Here is a 21,788-nt window from a genome sequence, read left to right as displayed (position 1 = left end):
ATAGATATAATAGTGTTTAGTGTAATCCTGTCTTTGCCCTTTGATTGTAATAAAGACACATGTAGGATGAGAATGACACAATTCGGTTTCAGGCCAAGGTAAAGTTAATCCAACATATTAGTCTGACAAATATTCCTGTACAGCAACCAGTTGACCTACTGGAGCTGCTGTAAGTCTACCAGAAAGGTCCGCTGCTGCTGCTGCTGCTGCTGCTGCTGCTGCTGCTGCTGCTGCTGCTGCTGCTGCTATAGTGGATGGAAATATCAGAAGTTTTTGGGGACAGAACGCTCGATTTGGATCTTTTGCTGGGGGAAGATCGAGACATGGGGGGTTAGAGGTCATCAAAAAAAGCTTCCCCGGCTTTTGTAAGAGCTTGTGTTTACTCTTGATCAATCATTCACTTTTGTTGATCCAGACTGCAGCGGCAGAGCTCCTCTCAGGATCACATCATCCACTTTGGGATGTGATATATTTAAGCCTGTTGCTCATTTTCAAAATGGTGACATTTAATCATGTGCTGCTGGCTTTATGTGCACTGCATCTGTTCCTGAATGGCAGCCCAACCGTGAGTGCATCCAGGAAGCCATGGACGACTGCTAATAACAGGTGCAGTATTTATCACGCCATTAATTCAAACGTTCAGTTTAATTCCTCCTTGGCTGGGTCTTTTATGTAGAACTGACAAAAAAGTGTCAAATGATGCCGTTTAGGAGGGCCAGAGCTGCAACCAGACCAACACCCATCAACTGTAGAATGGGGAGCTGGTCGTCTTGGACACCATGTGATTCCTGCACAGATAAAACGGTAAAGATGTTTCTTTTTTTTTCTCTGCAACACTAAAGCAAAATCTAAACCAGTGTTTATCAGATCAGTGCACCGTTGCTGCAATACGATACTGATGTTCAAAGATCTAAATAAGTACTTATTAAGGGGTCAGTGAAGGGAGGCTTGGGTGAACGATACAACCCACACGGCAGCTGGGAACTTTTGCATTTTGCATATAGGTTCTGTGTGGAAAATAATTTAATAGAGCCATTTATGCAAATCGCTCTATTAAATGGAATTTTTGGTGGGTTTTACAGGTTTTAAATTAAAGACAGTTTCAGATTTGTTGTTACCCAGAATGAGACTGTTTGACATAATGTTTCAGTGTAGTAGCATAGCCTGGTGCTTGTTGTCTTCTGCTTATCTGAGACTGGGTCATAGGGTCAGCAGACTCAGCAGAGACACTCAGACTTTCATCTCCTTGGATATCTCCTCCATTCCCCTAAGTGAAGCCCGAGACACTCCTAGGCGACTCGAGAGAGGTAGCCTCTCCAGTGTGTTTTGGGCTGTTCCTCCCTGTGGGACATTCCTGCTACCAAGGGTGTTGTCAAGGTGGCATTCAGAACAAATGCCTCAGCCACCTCAGCTGATGCCTCTCGATGTGGAGAAGGGATAATTAGTTTCAGGTTAATCTACATGCCAGCAGGTCTATAAAGCTTTTAACTCCACACTACTCCAGACATTTTGAATTGAGAAAGCTTCCTGGATGGCAAGCGAAAGGTCTTCAGATTCAGAATAGAAGTCCAGTTGTTTTTATTTTTTAACCCGTTTTTGGATTGATCATAACCTGGATGACTGAGAATCTTCACCAACATATTGCCTGACATGAGCTTCCTTCACAATATGTCTGGGCACTCCCTCAGAGACAGGGTGAGGAGCTCAACCAGTCGGGAGGGGCTTGGGGTAGAGCTACTGCTTCTCCACATCGAGAGGCATCAGCTGAGGTGGCTGAGGCATTTGTTTCTGAATATTACCTGGACATCTGAGATGTCGTTCTTTTGGTCATGACCAAAATTTCATAACCATAGGAGAGGTTAGAAATGTAGACGATAAAGTCAAGAGCTTCACCTTTTGGCACAGCTCTCTCTTCTCCATAACAGATCGGTTCAGCGTACTCATTACTCCCAAAGTAATAGTAATCCCCCTAACCTGGAGAGGGCAAGCCACCTTCTTCCGTAGGAGCATAGTTTCTAACCGTTATTTGGAGTTCAATACTTCTCATTAGTTAAGAAATTATTTTTGTTTTTTAAGTCACTGATGGCACAATAATGTGTACCCATGATAATCTATATAAAATAAACGTAACCAAAGCAAATAATTTTTTTTATTTCTACTTTATTTCTTTGGCTGATCATGGTTCCTAGGATCTTCTAATTATTAACCAATTACTTCCTGTTTCTGTGGGGTGTAATATGACAAGACTTTGAGCCCATGGCAGCTAGGATCAAATTTAGTGCCACCCTGCAGCTTGGAAAGGGAGGTAAAACTAAACCCTCAAGCCACACTGTTCCAGAACTGTGGCATCACCAAGTCTCCACAGTAATCATAATCACAACCTGCATGCACACTGATTAAGTGTTATGTGAGCAAAAAGCCTTTTTTGTCTATCATCACAATTGTAAACATATATAGTTTACTAAACTGGAACTGTGTGGTTAGGTCAGATGAGGCTAGCATATGTATGTTTTAGGATGTGTTTTAGTTTGTAGCTATTTACAGCACTTTGTTCCAGCCATTGTCTGTTTTTAAGCGCTTTATAAATAAAGATGGTATGTAGCAACAGATACTAGCTACTAGAGTGTGAAATTGGTATGATGGAGGATCTGTGATGATGTGGGCCTAGTTCTCTTTCAAAAGGTCTGGGAAGTTGTTTAAATTGCATTTTAAATAACAATCAATGGCAGGCTCTTGCAGAAAACTGCAGCTGGGTTTTAAGCAGGATAATGATCCTGAAAATATGGCCAAACTAACACTAAGTCCTCAGCTGTTAGACTCTATAGAAAACCTTTACAGAAGAGAGCATAAATGAGACATATGGCTCTGAAGATGTCTGGAGCAAGGGTGTTACATCATGTGGGCCAAAATGTTCGAGCCCAAAGCATTCGATGGGCCAAAAAATACAATAAAAAAACAACAACTAAAACTACCACACATTTATTTTTTTCCTCTTTTTACCTGATATTTTAATAAATCAAATTTGTCTGATTTTCTGTAGGAAAAGGAATGTGTCAATCATTAGACGTAGATCCAAAACTTTGAAAGGGATTTGCACATTAGCCATTTTAAAAGACAGGAAAATAAGGTAAACCTGCCTTGTCTCTTCTCAGCAATAAAAAAAGTATTTCGCTTTGTCTTTTAAAACGTTTAGGAACTTTTAAGAAACTAATATAAAGCAGATTTTGATGTCCCAAAGTCTGAATTTGAGCAAAAGTCATTGGCTTGATGTGGTCCGATTTACTATGAAATTATCTAGAATGTAAATAGTGTGGTTATTAAAAGATGAATACTGCATGCAGTTCCAAACATTTTCAATCGGAAGAAGAGTTTAACTTGTCTGTAATAATTTTTGTCCTAATAAAAACAAAAAGTCTTCATCTGCATCAACCGCCTGTGCTGGGGGGGCCAAAACCATTCTTGAATTGCAGTTGGTAGGGGCTGCACAAAATCAGCCAAGGGCCACAAATGGCCCCCAGGCCACACATTGGACACCCCTAATTTAGAGGGATTTTGCAAAGAGGAATAGTCAAAATGGTCTCTGTTTAAAATATTGGGCAAAGGGAGTTGTACAAAGTATTGCCAGCAGGAGGTGCCGACTACAATTTCTCTGCCCCCGAATAAAGGTCGGCAAATATAGCAATGGATTTCAGATTGAGGTTATACTATTGCAACCACAGATTATTTGTTTCCCTGGCTCCTACACGTCTTCATTGGTGGTGTCAACAGATTTGTAAAATATCTGGCGTGAATAGCTCCCATCGGTAGTGTAGCAGAACATATTTGTTATATATATATATATATATATATATATATATATATATATATATATATATATATATATATATATATATATATATAGTTCATTTCGAAACGCTTCTTTACTTTGTTTTAGTTACGTTTCCGAACCTTGGAGAAACCTGCACAGTTTGGTGGGACAGACTGTGTTGGGGCGTTGTGGGAAAAGCTGGCGTGTCCGAGAGCGACCACGCAGTGTATGGTCGAGGATTACTGCGGCGAGAGTTTCACCTGCAAAGAGACAGGCAAGTCCCACCAGAGGTCCTTTAGGGCGACTCGTTCGCTCAAGTCAAGGGAAATTTGTGCGTCCCCGTGAAGTCCAACCTCTGTTTGGTTTTCCCAGGACGTTGCGTCAGCCAGTCCCTTCGCTGTAATGGCGAACCGGACTGTGAGGATTTCTCAGACGAAGAGCAATGTGATCGTGTCAACAGAAGAGAAGACAAGTGTTCAACCCTGATGGTCATTCCTGGTGCTGAACGTGGCACACAAGGGTACGTATTGGACACTTATTCCAGATGATACGAACTCACTTTAACCTCACACAGTTATGAAAGCAAAATACGTTTACATATTTTGTGCTTTTTATAGGTACAACATCCTAACTGGAGACTTTATGAATCAAGTCCTTGACCCTACGTACTTTGGAGGAAAATGTGAATATGTCTATAATGGAGAATGGAGCAAATTAACATATGAAACATTCTGTGAAAGTCTACAATACAATGAGGATGAGAAAAACTACCGGAAGCCTTACAACTACCACGCCTACCGTTTTGTGGTAGGTATGGGCGGCTCTTGTTGTTTGTAAAGAATAGAATGGGTGAGTCCTATAAAAACGATTGCTTTAACTAATTGAGAACTTTTCACAGGCAGAAGCCACGTCGAAGGGCTCCGATGAATACTATGAAGATATGCAGAGCCTCCTGAAGGCGAGGCAGACCATGTCGTCCTCCAACGCCGGTGTCTCAGTTGGGGTCGCGTTAGTGGAGGTTGGACTGAAAGGGAGTGAAGAATCAGAGTTTCTCAGGAATATCACAAAATATCAAAGCCAGGTATGATTCTGAAAAACAGCCGACAAGAAGAAGAATGTAAAGTCCAATGTTTAAATGCAGGACATTGTTACTGAATATCTTAAAAAGTGAACAACCCTTTGGTAAAACTATATATTTGTGCTTTTGTAAATATGTGCCTTATTGTACCCAACCTGAAAACAGAAGAGACGAAAGAGACGAAAGTTTTTCCTATCCTGAGCAACCAACATTTTAACACCTAAACAATTCAGCTGTGTCAAAACTATTCCAGCCTTGTTTGACTAGAGTAAACCATGATTGTCTGAGTTAAAGTGCGTACGGTTTGTGGGGGATACCGTTGCTTCGCAAAAGCATTCTTGCCCCTAGAATGTTTCCATATTTGGTTCCATTTAAAGCAAATGCTTTTCTGCATTTGACTGGTCTTTCAAGTGACAGGAGGGACAATGGTACATTGTTTTTAAAAGCATGACCGTCCTAGATGCTGGGTCAATGCTTTCTAGGACTGCCTTTCAGGGTAGTTACAACTTTTTGTGGAGTATGTGTTAGTTACCCAACCAGAGACTGTTCCTCTTAGCAGAATAGTCCTGGGATAGTTGGACTTCGAGCATCTGCAAGAAGTTACAAGACATTAAAACACATGAGCATGTTTTAATCATCAGTTTTTGGCTGATATGTTTAGGGCTGGAAGGTGGAACAACAAAAGAATCTCATGTGTTATGAAACAGGAATCAGGCTTTTCTGCTCTGTGTTCAGGACCTTGGATTCATCAGGCTTTGGTCCAAAGTCAAAAGCGCCCATTTCAAAATGCGAAGCAACCAGCTCATGCTTCATGAAGATTTCTACGTGGCCCTCATGGAGCTTCCTGAGCAGTACGAGTTCGGCGCTTACTCCCGCTTCCTCAACACCTTCGGCACCCACTACGTCACTGAGGGGACCATGGGTGGGACTCTGGAATACGTCGCCATCCTAAACAAAAGAGCAATGGCCGAGTCAAGTAACACCGTTTTGCTCAGTTGAAATTATGAATTCTGACGTCAAGTCAGCTGCTTCACCTTCTTCTTTCCCAACTCTTCCAGATATTGAGTCGAAAAGATTTCAAAGTTGCTTTGGCGCCTCTCTTGGCATAACCAATCCAGTCAGCGAAAGTGCAACCGCAGGTTTCAAGATTAAAGGGAGTTACTGCGATAATAACAAGAACACTTTTAAAGGTAAAAAAAAAATCACAAGTCAGATTGATAAGTCTTTTTCAGTCTCCAATTCAACTGGCTTGTATTTTTGTGTTTTAGACTGATCTTTTGCTCTCTGTTCAGTTTTAGTAATTTAAAAATGTTTTGTATTAAGGGCCGCTTGTTTGTCAGAGCTTTAAAGCATTGTGGTTTGTTCTCGTAGCAAACTCATCCGAGTCCAGCGTGGTTGAGGACATTGTCACTCTGGTGAAAGGAGGGATCACAGAGACTGGCTCAGGACTGCTTGCCATCAGGAGCCCAGAAACCTACAGAAAGTGGGGCGCTTCTCTCAAATATAACCCAGCTTTGACTGATTTTGAGGTGACATTGGAAATTCAGCTAAGCGGGAGACATTACGTTTTTCTCCATGATTTTGCTTCGATCTCTCAATTTCTTTTCCTGAGTGTAGATTTTGCCGATTTCTGAGGCCGTGCGCTCCAGCACGGCTGCCGGCCATGTGGGGGCCAGGATAGCCAACCTGGAAAGGGCCACAGATGAGTATCTGCAGCAGTTTGACCCTTGTCAGTGCGCCCCCTGCAGGCACAATGGGATCCCCGTCTTCTCCGGCACCACCTGCAGCTGCGTCTGTAAGTCAGGCTTCCGGGGCATGGCCTGCGAGGAGACGCTTCGAAGAGGTGAGTCCCAGCTGTGAAAGCAATAAAGCTAAACATGTTTAACTTTTTAAAGCTGAAATAATAGACGGACCAGTAATTATTGTTTGCAGAACGTTTGCACCTCTAGCTGATTCCCAGTTGTTGAAGGTTGTGGATTTGTGCCTGTTTCTAGCAAACCAAGCAACCTGAATGCATTCCTTGAGGTTCAGGTTTTGGGTAAAATGTGCTTGATTATACTGTGTGTATATTTTATGAAAATCTTCTGGACAGGAGATATTTAATTCTCCTTTAATTAAGGAGAAATTAGGTTTAAAAATCAATGAAATACCATTTACTGAAACCGCTACAACATTTTTGCCTTTTACAGCACTTTTTTTGCAGTGAAACATTTTTACTCCCTTATGGATTTTATCCTTCAAGCCTATCTTTCATAGAGGATCAGACAAATGTTAATAGCAGACAAAAACACTAACCAGTCATACTAAAAAAAAAAAAAAAAAAAAAACTGAGTGAATTAACAATTTCGCAAATACAATTAGGCCAGAATTCCTTTAAAGTGGTCACTTTTTCATATCCAGCATGGTTGATTTGGACAGCTTTGTTCCCTTACAAGAAATTAATGTTTAGAATTTTTTTAATTGACTCATGTTATCTTTGTGTGCTTTTAAAACTTATTAGATGATCCGACACATTCAAGTGTTAAAAAAAAGCAAAAATGAAAGAATGAATAAGAGAAGAAATAATTAGCATGACAATCTATACTGTAACAGGCAGTTACTCACTAGTGACTGCATGTTCCCTTCTCAGTGTGTTTCATGCAGGAAAATCGTTGGTGGTGCATTGCCTCCAGCCTCATTTTCCTGTGTAAACAATCAACAGCTTCTGCGTAAAGAGCCATCCAGTGTGAATGTGACAATAGTTTAAAAGTGCATAAAAATATGTTTGCACTGTTTGAGATCAGAGGTGTAAACATCCGCTTTAGTCTAGGGACCTCTCAGGTTAGCAGATAGAATCCACCTTTTTTGCCCTAAATTAAAAAAAATTTTATTCTTGGAGTTTAGTGTAGCAAATTAGAATGTTAGCTGTCCAGGTGCACATACATATCTTTAAGTTGTTTTTCCATAGTTTTCCTTCTTAAAATGAACCTTATAATCGCAGTTATAACTTCTTGCATCTCTTATATAAAGAGCTTTATCTCTCCTGTGAACAAAAATCATGGACAAACGCTGGAAAAAAAAAACAAGTAAAAAATGAAGCAAAAAAGAGAAATTAAATAGATGGAATAAATAAGTGTATTAAAACCCAATTTTGGTCCCATTTCTCTTAGTATTAAAAATGGTTTTACAGACAATAACGGAATAAATTATCAAGCAGGGAACATATTTGGTCTACTAAAGTAAAGCAGATTATTCGGAGGATCAGTGCAGGAGAAAGGGACTGATTAACATTCAGTGTGTGTTGGCATCCCTGGTAAGCTGTGTAAAAAGCCTTACAAATACTTGTAAATATATATCATATTTCATACATGGTGTTGTAATCTTATACAGTTTTTTTATTTACTTTGTGTACATTATTCAAAAAAGTGACAGCTATTTATTCATTCATTTATTTCTTCAACTGTTGCAAAGTTGAGATAATAACATTTTTGACCACTTTCTAAAAATCCATCATTACCAGAAAGACCAGTGCTTTAAAAGAATGCAAAGGTTAAAGATAAGCTGAAGATAGACGGGTGATATGTGAGATTGGATTGAGAAAAGGTAAACACACTAAATGGATTCCAAACTCTGATTCTCACCAGAATTTAAATTACAAGCTTTGCTCTCAAGAACAGCCTATACATACATATCTCTTGTAGAAATCTGGAGGTTTCCAGTACTTGCCTGCTGTCAGCGTTTCTCAGAATTCCTGTTTATTGAAGCAGATTACAGTAAATTACAAAGGTTTTTTTTTTTCTTTTGGTTCAATCAGCGCTGCTTCCTATTCAGTTTTTAAAAGTTAAACAATTCATCTTTCACAAACCTTTTTCCTGTTACTCATTTTGGACATGTTTTGCCAAACATGTTTTAGTTCCATGTTTTGCTAAATAAAGAGCTTACCCTGTAACCTTGTTGTTGGTTGTTGTTGGCAGCACAGCGGCCCCTGACAGGAAACCTTGACAAACATTGCTCATGTTTACTTCATTTCAACACAGAAAAACAAACTGATGTGCTTAATCACCAAAGAACTCCAGACATCCCTTTTTTTTTTGAGAGAGAGAGGGTAGAGTTCCTTGGAAAAATGTTAACGTTTTCAAGGAACTAAGCTGAATATAGCTGTGGGCAATTAATTACATTTGCAATATAATTGCAAATTCAAAAAAACACAATTTTCAAATCACAGAGGTCTGTAATTTTTGGCTGTGTAACAATTAATGGATAAGACGTTTCCTTTGTTTGTCGGTAATTATGTTTAAAGTGGGTTTGCCTCCACATGACAGGGAGGAAAGTTACAGCAGTGACATAATCTAATTTTATTATTTTCTTTTATTTAATTAATCTTATTATTTGTAATCAGACTTTTTTACAGCAAACATTTCTCGTTTTAAGTAGTCCCTGTTTTCAAACATCTTTATCTACAGGCCATTTTTGTTGGTTGTGGTTAATGCAGAGAAAAGTCTAAACTGAATCCCAATCCCAATTATGGTTCCAATAAATCAGAATTTAGCTTTTTAGCAAAATAATACAGCCCTGGCTGAATTCATAATAAGATTAGAAATTATTTTGTTTTTTTTCATTTTCTGTGCAGAAGTATTGTTTTTTTTAAAGCAGTCTTGATCATACGGAGCCCTAGAGGGGTCATCGCAAAATGTTTTGCATGTTGAGAGAATGTGCGCTCGTTTTACTACATTATGTGCTCGTTTTACTAAATTGTGTGCACAATTTACTATATTGTGCACACAATTTAGTAAAACGAGCGCACAATGTAGTAAATTGTGTGCACAATTTACTATATTGTGCTCTCGTTTTACTATAGTGTGAGCTCATTTTACTAAATTGAGCTCTCATTTTAAGCATAGTAAAACGAGGGCACAATTTATTAAACGAGTGCACTATTTACTCAAACGAGCGCACAATTTACTAAAACGAGAGCACAATTTAGTGAACATGGTTATAGAACATTGTGTGCACGATCTACTTAAACATGGCCACAATATGTAAAACGTGCACTCAATATTGTCTTGACACATGTAAACATGAGCACGTTATAGTATATTCGAGATCTCGATCTACCGAGGACTCAATTAAAAGAAAACGTGCTCACGTTTTATTAATTCGAGGGCTCAATTAAAGGAAAACGTGCTCATGTTTTATTAATTCGAGTGCTCAACTAAATGAAAACGTGCTCACGTTTTATTAATTCGAGGGCTCAATTAAAGGAAAGGTGCTCACAAATTATCACAAACTGAAAAAAAATATCACTTAAAGTGAGCTCTCCCGGGCTCCGTATGATCAAAAGTTCTCCAGAACTTTTGATCATACGGAGATTTTTTTTAAAAACTGTTTTTCATGCATTTTCATCCCAATTCCTGACACTGCATACTTTATTTGACCCTTTGAGGAATTGGGACCCAACCCAAAATCATGCTTTTTGTTTCGATCACATAACTGATAGTTGAATCAGTCTGGCATTTAAAATCTCAGAAACTAAAGAAAATTAACTAATGTGTTTAAATATCAGGCAGTTTAGCTAATACCCTAAATTTGTTGAGCTCTTTATTACTGTTGGCCTTCCTCTATTTTATTTGAATTAGGAATAAAATACCACAGTTAGGCTGACAGGAAATGTGTTTTTTGTCCCAGCAGTCAAGTCTGGCAAAACTGGTGACAGAAAGAAATCAAGAATCTTTATAGTTGTTATGTAAACATAATCAAATTCTAATGAGACTTGGGCTAAGAATTCACACAGATTCACATTTAACACACAGACACAAGACAAAATGTTCAAATAGTTCAATGCACCAATAACACTTCCTGAGAAGCTAAAAGAGTGCAAATAGTCCTCAGAATGTGCTAAAATTTAAATGTTTGACCCAATAAAAGACCAATAGCAGTCATATCAAAGTACAATGTGAAGCCTTGTGCAATTGCACGAGTGTTTTTTTTTTTCAAAAGTGAAATTCAGAGAAAACTTTGAGAAGACTTTTTTAAAGCCTTGAGAACAATGATTTAGCACAATCCTAAATAATCACAATTCAGTGCTGCAAATAATTCCCCCGGTGTCTTAAGGTTTTTGAATATCAATGTCATCTTTCTGCCAGAAGCTTAATGAGCACATTTCATCACTTTTCGTGTTTACGGTTGAGATGTTTTAGTCTTGACCAAAGGGGGTGAAGAGACTTTGCCCCGCAGTCCTGTACTCCAGCAGTTGGTTAATTCTTACTGACTGATTCCTTTCTCGCTGGCTTTATGTTGTACAGAACTTTCCCATCAAAATGTCTCCTTGAAACCATGTCCTTTTACCCGACAGACGCCAAGACTGACGGCTCGTGGTCGTGCTGGGGCTCGTGGTCTTCCTGCTCATCGGGGACCAAAAGCAGGACAAGGGTCTGCAATAATCCTGCACCCGACATGGGCGGGGCGGCCTGCCTGGGCTCAGCCACTCAGACGCATCGATGCTAAAAGGACCGCCCATTTCCCTCCAGACGGAAGCGATCGCAGGGATAACTAGTGCTCGCTGTTGCATTGTGAAAATAAAAATAAATGAGTTTCGGAGGACTTGTGTACCCATGAGCTTCGATTCATTTAAAGAGCCGGTTTCACTGTGCGCAACATGCTGTAAATTCTCTCTTGCTTGTGTATCAAGGTTAAATTTGGCTGAATCTGGGTCAGCGCCTGCAGCAGACCTAGTTAAGTGATGCGCTGAAAGGAAGACACAACCAGACATAGCCCTCATGGTTTAACGTTCTCCATAAAATACTCGCTCACGGGACAAATCGTGCGACAATAAATCACCACACCACACATGCGTTTAGCTGATACTTTGTATTTATTTTTGACTTCTTGAGCGTCAGCTATTTCAAAAGCATTCAGTGGACTCCTGCTGCGGCCCTGTGCACGAGAGGCCTCCGTTGCTTGGTGCCGGGTTGTTGCACTGCCGACTCCGGCTCATTCTCCCGCCGCTGCAAGAGGACCACTGCCCCCAACAGCTCCAGCTGCCATCGATGCCCAGCTCTGCAATGAAGAACCAGGCCTTTCGTCACGTCTCAGTGTACCGAAGGGTGCATAAAGGATGCAATATATGCCATGTAAATATTTCCAGGATTTTGCTTTGTTGACCTTTTTGAATGTGAGTGATCTCACAGCTCCGTCCGGTGTAGCCAGAAGGACACACGCACTCACATCTTGTGCCTGTTGAGCAAGCAGACAACTTTACTGCGGCTGTCACGGAAATGAGATTCAGAGGTGACAATTAAAGGCGTAATAATTGTGTAACCTGAACTTTTTGAACACTTATATCTAAAAAAAAGGAGCATCCTCAACATCATGAAGTAATAAAAACCATCTGAAATTATTCACCGCTGCAAACAGACGTTTACATTCACTTTATAGAATGCATAGCCCTTTTTATTTACTGTGTCTGAAAATAAACCAGACTAAACTTGTCCTCTCCAGGCCAGCTAGGATTACTAAGTTAACTATTGTTAAGTTATTTCTCTTTGCCTCTGTAAATGCTAGAATAACGAGAGAAGAAATTGGAATATTTTCCCAATATTTGGTAGCATTGCCTTAAAATCTATGATTGGTTTAAAATGTCTTGGTTGCCCTACAAGCTTCCAACTACAGCCTGTTGAGATTTTGGCCCACTGGGTCCAACGTACGGCCCAACTGTAACTTCCTGGTTGTTGTCTAGAGGAAATTATTTGTCATTTTCACACACTGTTCATTCCCCATGATGCCATCTGTTTTGTGAAGCCTACCAGTCTCTGCCTGAGCAAAAAAAAAAAACAGCCAATGTTCAGTCTGACAAGCTTTCCCTTTTATTCCTGCAAATCTAACAACAGCTATTGTGCCTATTTCTTATTGGGCGAAAGGCAGGTTACCCTGGATGGACCACCCATCCATCACAGCACACATGCACGGGGAGAAGACCACAGGCCAAGAATGGAGCTCAGGATCTTCATGCTGCAAGGCAACCATAAAAGCCTGTGCCGTGTAAAAGTCCTAGAACTAATAGGTTGTACTGGATTCTCAGTATGACTGTGGCTAAAAGACACATCTGAAGAACTCTGTGAAACTGTCCAAAGTGTGATACCTTTTAAAACAGCCACTCCGTTGTTGTGACAGGGAGCGCAGCGACAGGAGCTGGTCTCAGCCAGGTACTCTGACAAAGCTCTCTTCAAGTTTCTCTTCAGGCTGGCATCCTGGACAAAGTCTCTGGAAGTCACCAGCTCGTACAGGGGCTTGGTCTGAGGAAACACATAATAGCGTTGTTGCATCATATCATATTTTTTTTTCACTGTTCAAACGATCTGAAAATGAGACATTTTTCCTCGGAGCCAGCTGGAAAGCCCGGAGAGTGCTGAAACCCGTCCATGTAGCAAAAAGCCAGCCGATTTGTCTCTGGCACCCTTACTGCTTGGAGTGTTTAGCCGCTTGCTCTCCAAATTGCTATTGATCAGTTCAGCTGTACTTTAGCTCTGTGTGACCACGCCAGTGCTGGCCGTGCATCAAACTGTCTAGTCAGTTCCATTGTTCTCGGCTTAATTATTACTCCAGATAAAGATTAATCAATATACAAAGAAGACCTTATCGACCTTGTTCATGTCAGACGAGAGCAATGCACGTAAAAAGCCCTAAAAACAGGAGGACCCAAAGAGAAAGGAAACACAAGTCTTTTATGTCTTGTCCGTGTAGAGTTTACACTCACTGTCATGCGAATGAAGTCCGGGTTAAAACGGACACCTTCGCCCCAGAGCCTCATCAGGTCCGGGCCGGGAAGCTTCTGAGACAAGAAAGCGGTGATGGATTCGCTGCTTCCGCCCCTCACCACAGCCACAAAGTCCTCCATCGTTGCCCCGTTCTTCGTGTCCTCTAAAGACACACAGGGAAACGTGCAGTCGGGTAAAAACAACTCAACCATGTGAAAGGTGTAGAAAACGTTACTCAGAGCGGAACTCCCACCTCCCATCTCCTTCAGAAGGCCACCACAGGATCCGGCGTCAGCACCCACAGACACGGGAACGCCCTCAATGGTCACCCCGATCTTGAAGCCTACCTGCACGCAAGACTTGTACTGGTCCAAGGTATAATCTGGGATGACAAACCAGACAGATGTTAATATTTACTTCTAAATCAGCCCGCCTTAATTGTTCACGTTTCTGACCTAAAACAACTTTCCAGGCTTCCAGACCTGTAAGTGTTTTCAATTCCACTGTGATAATCACTCCCAACCTGACTTCTCCAGCTTCTTTTTGTTCAGGATGATCGTGTGCTGAAAGTCTCCTCCCAGGGTGGCCTCGGTGATGTAGTGGGTGCCGTAGTCCCTGTAGATCTGTCTGTACTCTCCGTAAACGTACGCCTGTGGCAGAGAGCGGAGGCGCTGCAGGAACTCGGGGTGAAGCACCAAGCCGTCCGACTTCAGGATGTACCGGGCTAGCTGCAGCTCCGCCTTGGCTTGAATGAAACTGTTCTCCTGGAGACCAGAGAGCATAGGTGTAAGCCTGCTGGCGGCTCCGCGGATCATAAGGGACTGAGGCATTTGGAGGAACATAAGGATGGTCCCGGGTTAGAGGCAAACTCACAACGCCAGAGGCACGTCGAATCGTGCTGACAAACTTTTTGTATTTAGAATCTTTGTAATTGAACCCCAGGCTGAAGACGCCCGGGACGCTAAAGCCGAAGGAGAACGAGGTTTGGGACGTGCGTTCCCTGAGGATGTGCTCCATGTAGTCGGAGTACGACGAGAATGACTCCAGGGTGAAGTCGTACGACCCTCCGGTCTGTGGGCAAAATGATATTGTTAGATGGTCACATGTTGCCGTCATCTTCATTAGTTCAAAAGAACTTTAACAATAATGGCTTCTACAATTTTTAAAATGTCTGCCAAGTTGTTAAATTTGTATTTGTTGGAGGATCACGTTCTGATTTTTTTCTTTATTAGCTGTTAGCATCTGACTCAACCATGTTTCCAGGGTGAATATGAGAATGTAAATGAATAACTCACTGATTAGAAATCAAAATCTGGGTATTGTTAGGGTTAACCCTCACCCTAACCCTTCAAAAGCATCTAAAGACAATTACAAAGTCGGCTTTCTATCACCTGAAGAACATTTCCAGGATTAATGGACTAATGTCTCAGCAGGATCTGGAAAAACTAATCCATGCGTTTATATTTAGTAGAATTGATTACTGCAACGGTGTTTTCACAGGACTGCCTAAAAAGTGGATCAGACAGCTGCAGCTGATCCAGAACGCTGCTGCCCGCGTCCTCACTAAGACTAAGAAAGTAGAGCACATCACCCCAGTTCTAAAGTCCTTACACTGGCTCCCTGTATCTCAGAGAATAGACTTTAAAATACTTCTGTTAGTCTATAAATCCCTGAATGGCTTAGCACTTAAATACATCACAGACTTGTTATCAGTGCATCAACCCTCCAGACCACTCAGGTCTTCTGGCTCCAGCCTACTCTGCATACCCAGAACCAGAACCAAACATGGAGAAGCAGCATTTAGTTCCTATGCTCCACTTATCTGGAAACAAACTTCCAGAAAACTGTAAAAGTGCTCAAAGCCTGAGTTCCTTTAAATTAAGATTAAAAACACATTTGTTTAGGACTGCCTTTGACTGTTCTAGTTAAACTGTTTTACTGAAACATCATTAGTTCAGGTTTGTAATCCAACTGTTTTTAATGTTTGCTTTTAGTTTCTATTTTACCACGTTTTATTTTGTTTCTACATTCTACTTCCTTTTATCCTGTTTTATTTTCCTATATCTTAATCATGTAAAGCACTGTGCATTGTCTTTGTACTGAAATGTGCTATACAAATAAATTTGCCTTGCCTTGCCTTAATCAGAGGCTTATTGCCTACAGGTCAGGAATGTAAACTTTTGTTTCAAACTTGTTAAGCGTTGTCCAGTCCGGTACCACAGTGTAACGTGATACTTTGATGGTTTATATGAAAGCGAACATTTCTGACAGTGGTTTGTATATTTAGTTTATTAAAGCCCTTACAAAACGATGACACCAGGCAGTAATAGGGTAATTGGCCAATGGCTGGCTAATTACTCACTAAAACTCCAGATAATGTTGCGGTTTGTCTCCCTACGAACATTGTGGTGTTCATCTTTCTTTAACTTCTTTTTTGCAGTAGCCCTGTCATTGCCCATATCAGATTTAGTAGGTAAGCAAGGTATGTTTCATTTTGACATGACCTGGACCAAACTTGGCCATTTTGACCTGTAACGTGTACTGTTGCAAGTTGAAAGGCTTCCTGAATGGGACATCCTGGATATAGTGAGGCAGGCAGCCACCTCCATAGTATCTGTTATCGAGCACCACACCTTCCACTTGGCTGTTCAGGACGTTTATCCTGAAAGAAAAGCAGCAGAAGCGATATCGTTGGTAAAGACGATTGATTTTGGAGTTTGACAAAAAAAGCAGCATGTTTCCGTAACCAAATGGTTTCAGAGGACTCACCCTTTGGCAAGATTTTCTATTCCCCAGTACTCTTCAGCCTCCTCCCTGCAGGGCTTGGAAACCCTCTGACAGCCAGCCTCGTCGGACATGTCCCCGCAGTCGTCCTCCCCGTTGCACTGCAGGGTTCTGTGGACACAGCGACCTGAGAGACACCAGTGAAATGCTCTTTTACGAAATCAATGGCTTCCATTTTAAGTTCTTGTTTTACAAATATTACCGCTATGAGATATGAAGCTGTGTTGAATCGTTAAAAGTACTGGACCATTGGTACAGTCACAGCAAAGCCAAGATTTCAGTTTCATTTTCTATCAGAGTTTAAAATGATAGAAATCTAATCTCAGATGAAAAACTATATTTTAGAGAATTACCTATTATTCATGTAAAAATTGCAGGAGGGATGTAATCATGGCATGCTAATAAACAGAAAAGTTAAGTTAGACTACCAGAGGAAATTGTTAAATGTTGTTCCACTGCCATGCAAAAGTATTCAACGGCACTTTTATTCGATTTTGTCATTTCTTGGACCTAAATGTTAATGTGTTTTATAGGAATGTTTTTTTTAACAGACCAACACAAAGCAGTGCATACTAGTAATGAAAAATTATGCAACTTTTTTTGTTCTGTTTTTTCATAATTAAAATCCAAAAAGTGCATTCATATTCAACCCCCAGTGTGAATACTTTGTAGAACCACTTTTCGCTGCAGATACAGCTGAACAGAACATAGGTTTAGTCCATTTAATTTTAAACAATTTAATGATCATCAGAATGTTCTGATGATCATGTGCCGATTAGTTTAAACATTATTTAGGGGACTTAGAGTAAAGGGGGCTGAACCTATATGGGGACAGAAATACCACATACCTGTTTGGGTGCAGAGGAATCCCTCACACAGAGGCACGTTGTCACAGGTGTAGCGGTCTGGAACCTCACACGACTCCTCCTGCCTGCCATTAAGGTAGCACAGCTCTCCTCCGAACTGAGATGGCCGCTCCAGTTTAGCATAGCGGAACTGGGTAGAGCCGGAGGGAGAAGGGTCAGCACAAAGAGAGAGAGCTTTGCCACTATCCGATTAGAGTGGCTCGGCAGCTCCTCCGGAGAGCTATAATGGCTGAAATCACATTAGTGGACTGTTTTCACTTTGTCATGTCAAGTTTATTAATCCCATCTCCTGTAAAGTGGGTGAGATGGAGGACCGGAGTGGATGGGCTCTGACCTTTGTCGGCCGTGGAGGTCTTTACATTCCACCGAGAGAGGACCAGCTCTTACATGTTTAAATGTCAAAAGCCCCAAAATTGTCTGTCAACTGTGTCTGTGCTACAGGAATTCATCTGATCTGACTCTGTGATGATGGCGCACCTTAATTAAAAACTAGTAAACTGCTATCAGTCGGTGTAATCAGCTCTGCCTTTAGAATATGTTCTTATCTGAACATGTATTTACTTCATTGTTATTCAAAACTGTAATTTTAGTTAATAAAGGGCTTATTTTCATGCTAAATATTTGCTGATTCTTAGTTTGCTAAAGAACTAAAGGAAACTACTTATTTTATTTCTACAATTCTGTGTGTGCTTGTGGAGGGATTTTTATTCATTAGTAATGTTGCTGTTGTGGTTTTCTTTCCAGCTACAAAGTCTTGGGTTTGAATCCCAGCTAGGTTCTTGCTGAATGGAGGTGCATGTTCTCCCTGTGCATGGTGGGCTCTCTCCGGATACTCTGGCTTCCTTCCACAGATAAAAAAAACAATGTATGGGTGGATGTAATGTTTTTTTTTTTTTTTTTTTATTATTGAACCAGACGTTTGTCTCATGGCAACTCTCTTGCTAAGAATACTAAGTTAGCTAACAGTCATCTATGACACGATTCACACTTCAGGCAGTGTTTGCTTATGTTTCGGACAACAGCTTACAAACGTTCAGTGTTATAACATTAGGGGATTTTCAACCTGTTCACAAAAGGGTTGAATATTTGATGAGACACGAATTGTCAGAGGTCTGAAATGCATGGCAGCCATACTGGATTTTAAAGTCAGGGTCGAAAGACGGAAGAAACTCCCTACTTATCCACCTAGAACTCTAACTTCAGGGGACCTTTTCATTAATCATCTCAACTTGGACAACTTCTTGCCTGAGTAAGATATAAGCACACTATAAACAACATTTATCAATTGATAATATGTTTACATTTGACAAAAGACACAGAAGTCTTATTGTGCTACTCTTTTAAAAAGTTTGTGGTGTTTGGCACATGTAGAGGTACAGACTGTGGCATAGCCGATGTGAACAATTTAGTTGGAAAGTAGAGCTAATGTATATCAAGAGGTATACATTAGCAGTAAACATATGTACTTTACATAAAGTATTTTATTACTTCAGTGGAGAAACTCTAAGAACTCCCCATTGCAACCGAGGATGATGATGGTGAACCTAGAAAAGGTGCTGATGTGTTAAATGAGCTTATGGTGTTTGAACCTGTGTCTGAAGCTCACTGTTTACTGCTGGAGGATTGTTACATTTTCCATGTGGCTGGAAACTGTCACGATCAGAAAGACATATAAACAGTCACTAAGTTGTACATGTAAGGCAGCCATTTTGGATTTTGAGACTGAGGGGTAGCAAGAAACCACTGACTTTTCCACCCATGATTCCAGAATCGACGAAAATGTTAGTTTCCCCGACCTCCAACTTTGAAATTAAACTGCAAACCATTTAACCAATCAAGCAATCACCCCCGTTTCTATGATAAACCAAAACAAACTGGGATGTTTTTATTTATTTATTTTTTGCTGTAATACATGTCATACTGAAGTAGTGTCTAAAGTAGTTTTAGAACTACTGGTCGATGATTTTAGGGTAAGATAACGGTCAATATAATCGTATGCGTAGGTGTCTGAATTGGTAAATGTAAGTCAATAAACGTGCATAAATGTAGGATTTGAATTGGTTCCTTGTTGTCAACACACACATACTTGTGACATCAGATTTTTCCTCTGTGAGAATACAAGTTTAGAGGTTACGAATCCAAGACACAGAGTTACAACTTTGCAACATTACACATACAAATCACAAATTTACAATTACGAATCTACGACCCCAGATGAAACTGTTTTACACTCCTTACCAGTTACCGACCGCCATTAAACGAGAAGACAAAGAAGACGAAGAAAACAAAACTTGTATTGTCCCAGATGACATATCTGATGTCACATGTCATTACCACCAACAACTGGTAAGTAGCGTAAAACAGTTTCATTGTGATTTGTACTTGTATTGTTGCAAAGTTGCAACTTTGTAACTCGTATTCTCACAGATAAAACATCTGATGTCACAAGTATGTATGAGCTGACAAGGAACAAATACAAATCTCATGTATTTATGTTTATTAACTTAAGTATACAAATTAAGACACCTACGCATACATTTATATTGACAGTTATCTTACCCCATAGCTTATTGTCCACCGCTGGTAGAAACTGTCTGTGAATGGTGTATTCTTGTCCCCTGTCGTCCTACTTACTCTTTTCTTTGCGCAGGTGTCACAGCGGGACCAACGGCTCCACTCTGATAAAACACAGTCCACGGGTTGAACTACCACCTGGCCGCCCACTGAGCGGGCTTCACGGACGCCGGAGTTCCCATTGCTCGCCGCTGCCTGGGGAAACTCGCTGTGACGTGTGCGCATGCAAGGAAAAAAAAAAAATCAGAACCAACAGAGTGCAGTGTGAAAGCTAACCTGTTGTCATCTAAAGTGATTTGTGAGGAGTCAGATATAAAAGCAAGAAGCATTTGTAGATTTAAAAAAAACAAAACAATCTTAGCTCCTTTTGGTAACAGCAAAAAAAAAAAAGAAAAAAGAATGCAACATTTTGGAATTAGAGAATAGTAAATACCCTACCTTAGCAGCAGCAGGCCGAGAGCAACAGTGAGCAGGCAGCTGTGGGAACTGACTCTGCCCGGCTGTATCATCACAGAAAACATGATTGTGTGTTATGAGCGACTGTGACTGAGGGCTCTGTTCATCTTGCTGTGTAAACACGCTCGGATCAATACTGGCCTCGACATGAACTCGCTGCTTCCATTAGACTCCGCCATGGAGCCGACTGCCCTATGCTGCAGAGGCCATCGGCGCTGCACAGCGAGGTGTGGGTTTTCCAACGGCGTTGACACAGTCCCAAAGCCTGATTAAACACTGCAGGATTTACTGGCACGTTCAGCGGACCGGGCCTGAGATAGCTCTGTCGTTTGCATAAACTTCATTATGTGTGACATGTCATATCTGCTTCCGAAGCTCACGGGAAATGTGTTTCTGAAGACACGACAGCGGTGAAAAATGAGCGCTTTGTAATGAGGTCCAGAGTGGTGGCAACATCATTTGAGCTGAGCCGTGGAGCGGCAACCTTTAAACTTTGTTTAACTTCATCCACTGTGGGTTGACCCGAATGGCGCAATCACCAGAATTTGCGGCAGTTTACGTACTCTGAGAAAGGTGCCATAATACTGGTAACAAAGTAAAAATCTTATGTACATGCTGCTGCTCTGTATTGTAATGATTTTAGCACCCGAATTGGTTTTCAATATAAAACTTTCAATAGTTTTGAAGAAACAGGTTAGAAAATGTAGCAAGTCTGCCAGATTGGTTAACAAGAAAACCTTTGATCAGTTTCTCTTTAAAGAAGCATGCTGATGATTGCAAAACTAATGCAAAGCAGAGACCGGACATTAAAAAAAGGCAAGTTAGAGAATTCTTTTTTCACAGAGCTTTGTTTTTCTTCTTTCTCTTTGCTTCTCTAACAGGATCCCAGGTTTATCTTGAGATCACATGACTCTGGCTGTTAGACCCTGCAATGATTTACTGCACATTACCATAGCTCGGATCCAATCAGGTTTTACAATTCACAGAATCTGTTTAAATGACTGTAAAACATTTGTCTTGTCAGTTCATCAGGTAAACATCAACCCTCCTCACTACATCCATGATCCCCCAACTTAAAATTTCATGAATTCTAAGATTTTTCTTAGGATTTTACCTCAGTAAGATGAAAGTTATTCACAAAGCATCTTAAAACTTAAGAAAGCTCCCATTGACAAAATGTTAGGAGTAATAAGGAGGACATTTATAGAGCTTAAGAGTGTCTGAAGCAGGAAGATAGTGGAAACAGAGAGATGATTGGCTGATCCACCACCTAAACAGTGGAGGAAATGAGGACATAAACTTCTTTAATGATCATGCAATTGTTAATATGTTGATAAGATAAACTTTATCAACTCCAATGGGGGAAATTTATTTGTTTCAGTGGAAGGATGAGTTAAAGGCTGCTCTAGTAATGTAATTGTGTTGAGGATGAATGAAAAATAGGAAAAATGTTGAATAATTCGGAATAAAATGTGGATAAATGTGCAAAG

The 21,788-nt window shown here is 40.6% G+C and overlaps 2 protein-coding genes across 3 annotated transcripts; one reads left to right on the top strand and one right to left on the bottom strand.

Annotated features, from left to right (window-relative positions):
• The first annotated feature begins 400 nt into the window (after positions 1–400).
• On the top strand, positions 401–11,478 carry c8a (complement component 8, alpha polypeptide). The gene is made up of 11 exons (XM_036137955.1): positions 401–606; positions 711–804; positions 3,935–4,082; positions 4,181–4,328; positions 4,426–4,615; positions 4,707–4,889; positions 5,622–5,862; positions 5,945–6,076; positions 6,258–6,415; positions 6,504–6,729; positions 11,218–11,478. Exons 1-11 carry the CDS (start codon positions 497–499, stop codon positions 11,367–11,369), a joined length of 1,782 nt encoding a protein of 593 aa, XP_035993848.1. The 5' UTR covers positions 401–496; the 3' UTR covers positions 11,370–11,478.
• A 235-nt stretch (positions 11,479–11,713) lies between these two features.
• Positions 11,714–20,690, bottom strand: c8b (complement component 8, beta polypeptide). Of its 2 annotated transcripts, none has more exons than XM_036137956.1 (12): positions 20,282–20,690; positions 19,903–20,057; positions 17,251–17,398; positions 16,388–16,529; positions 16,148–16,280; positions 14,492–14,689; positions 14,142–14,382; positions 13,872–14,000; positions 13,618–13,781; positions 13,003–13,156; positions 12,027–12,098; positions 11,714–11,921 (listed from the first exon to the last, which is right to left on the bottom strand). In XM_036137956.1, exons 1-12 carry the CDS (start codon positions 20,361–20,363, stop codon positions 11,767–11,769), a joined length of 1,773 nt encoding a protein of 590 aa, XP_035993849.1. In that variant the 5' UTR covers positions 20,364–20,690; the 3' UTR covers positions 11,714–11,766. The 2 variants fall into 2 exon arrangements, with proteins under 2 accessions (XP_035993849.1, XP_012716438.2); XM_012860984.3 differs by having other exon boundaries at positions 19,903–20,050; positions 20,281–20,686.
• Positions 20,691–21,788: the final 1,098 nt, after the last annotated feature.

This window comes from Fundulus heteroclitus, chromosome 6, assembly GCF_011125445.2.
Source record: "Fundulus heteroclitus isolate FHET01 chromosome 6, MU-UCD_Fhet_4.1, whole genome shotgun sequence".
In the NCBI taxonomy this organism is placed as follows: domain Eukaryota; kingdom Metazoa; phylum Chordata; class Actinopteri; order Cyprinodontiformes; family Fundulidae; genus Fundulus; species Fundulus heteroclitus.
Note: the sequence above shows the minus strand (reverse complement) of the source record. Positions and strands in the feature narration are given on the sequence as shown.

Coding starts and splice junctions, on each gene's coding strand:
- c8a (XM_036137955.1), top strand. CDS start 497: ATGGTGACATTTAATCATGTGCTGCTGGCTTTATGTGCACTGCATCTG. Junction 805..3,934: donor ATTCCTGCACAGATAAAACG/GTAAAGATGTTT, acceptor ACTTTGTTTTAG/TTACGTTTCCGAACCTTGGA. Junction 4,083..4,180: donor TTTCACCTGCAAAGAGACAG/GCAAGTCCCACC, acceptor TGGTTTTCCCAG/GACGTTGCGTCAGCCAGTCC.
- c8b (XM_036137956.1), bottom strand. CDS start 20,363: ATGTTTTCTGTGATGATACAGCCGGGCAGAGTCAGTTCCCACAGCTGC. Junction 14,383..14,491: donor TTCGACGTGCCTCTGGCGTT/GTGAGTTTGCCT, acceptor TCTGGTCTCCAG/GAGAACAGTTTCATTCAAGC. Junction 11,922..12,026: donor GATCACTCACATTCAAAAAG/GTCAACAAAGCA, acceptor TCTTCATTGCAG/AGCTGGGCATCGATGGCAGC.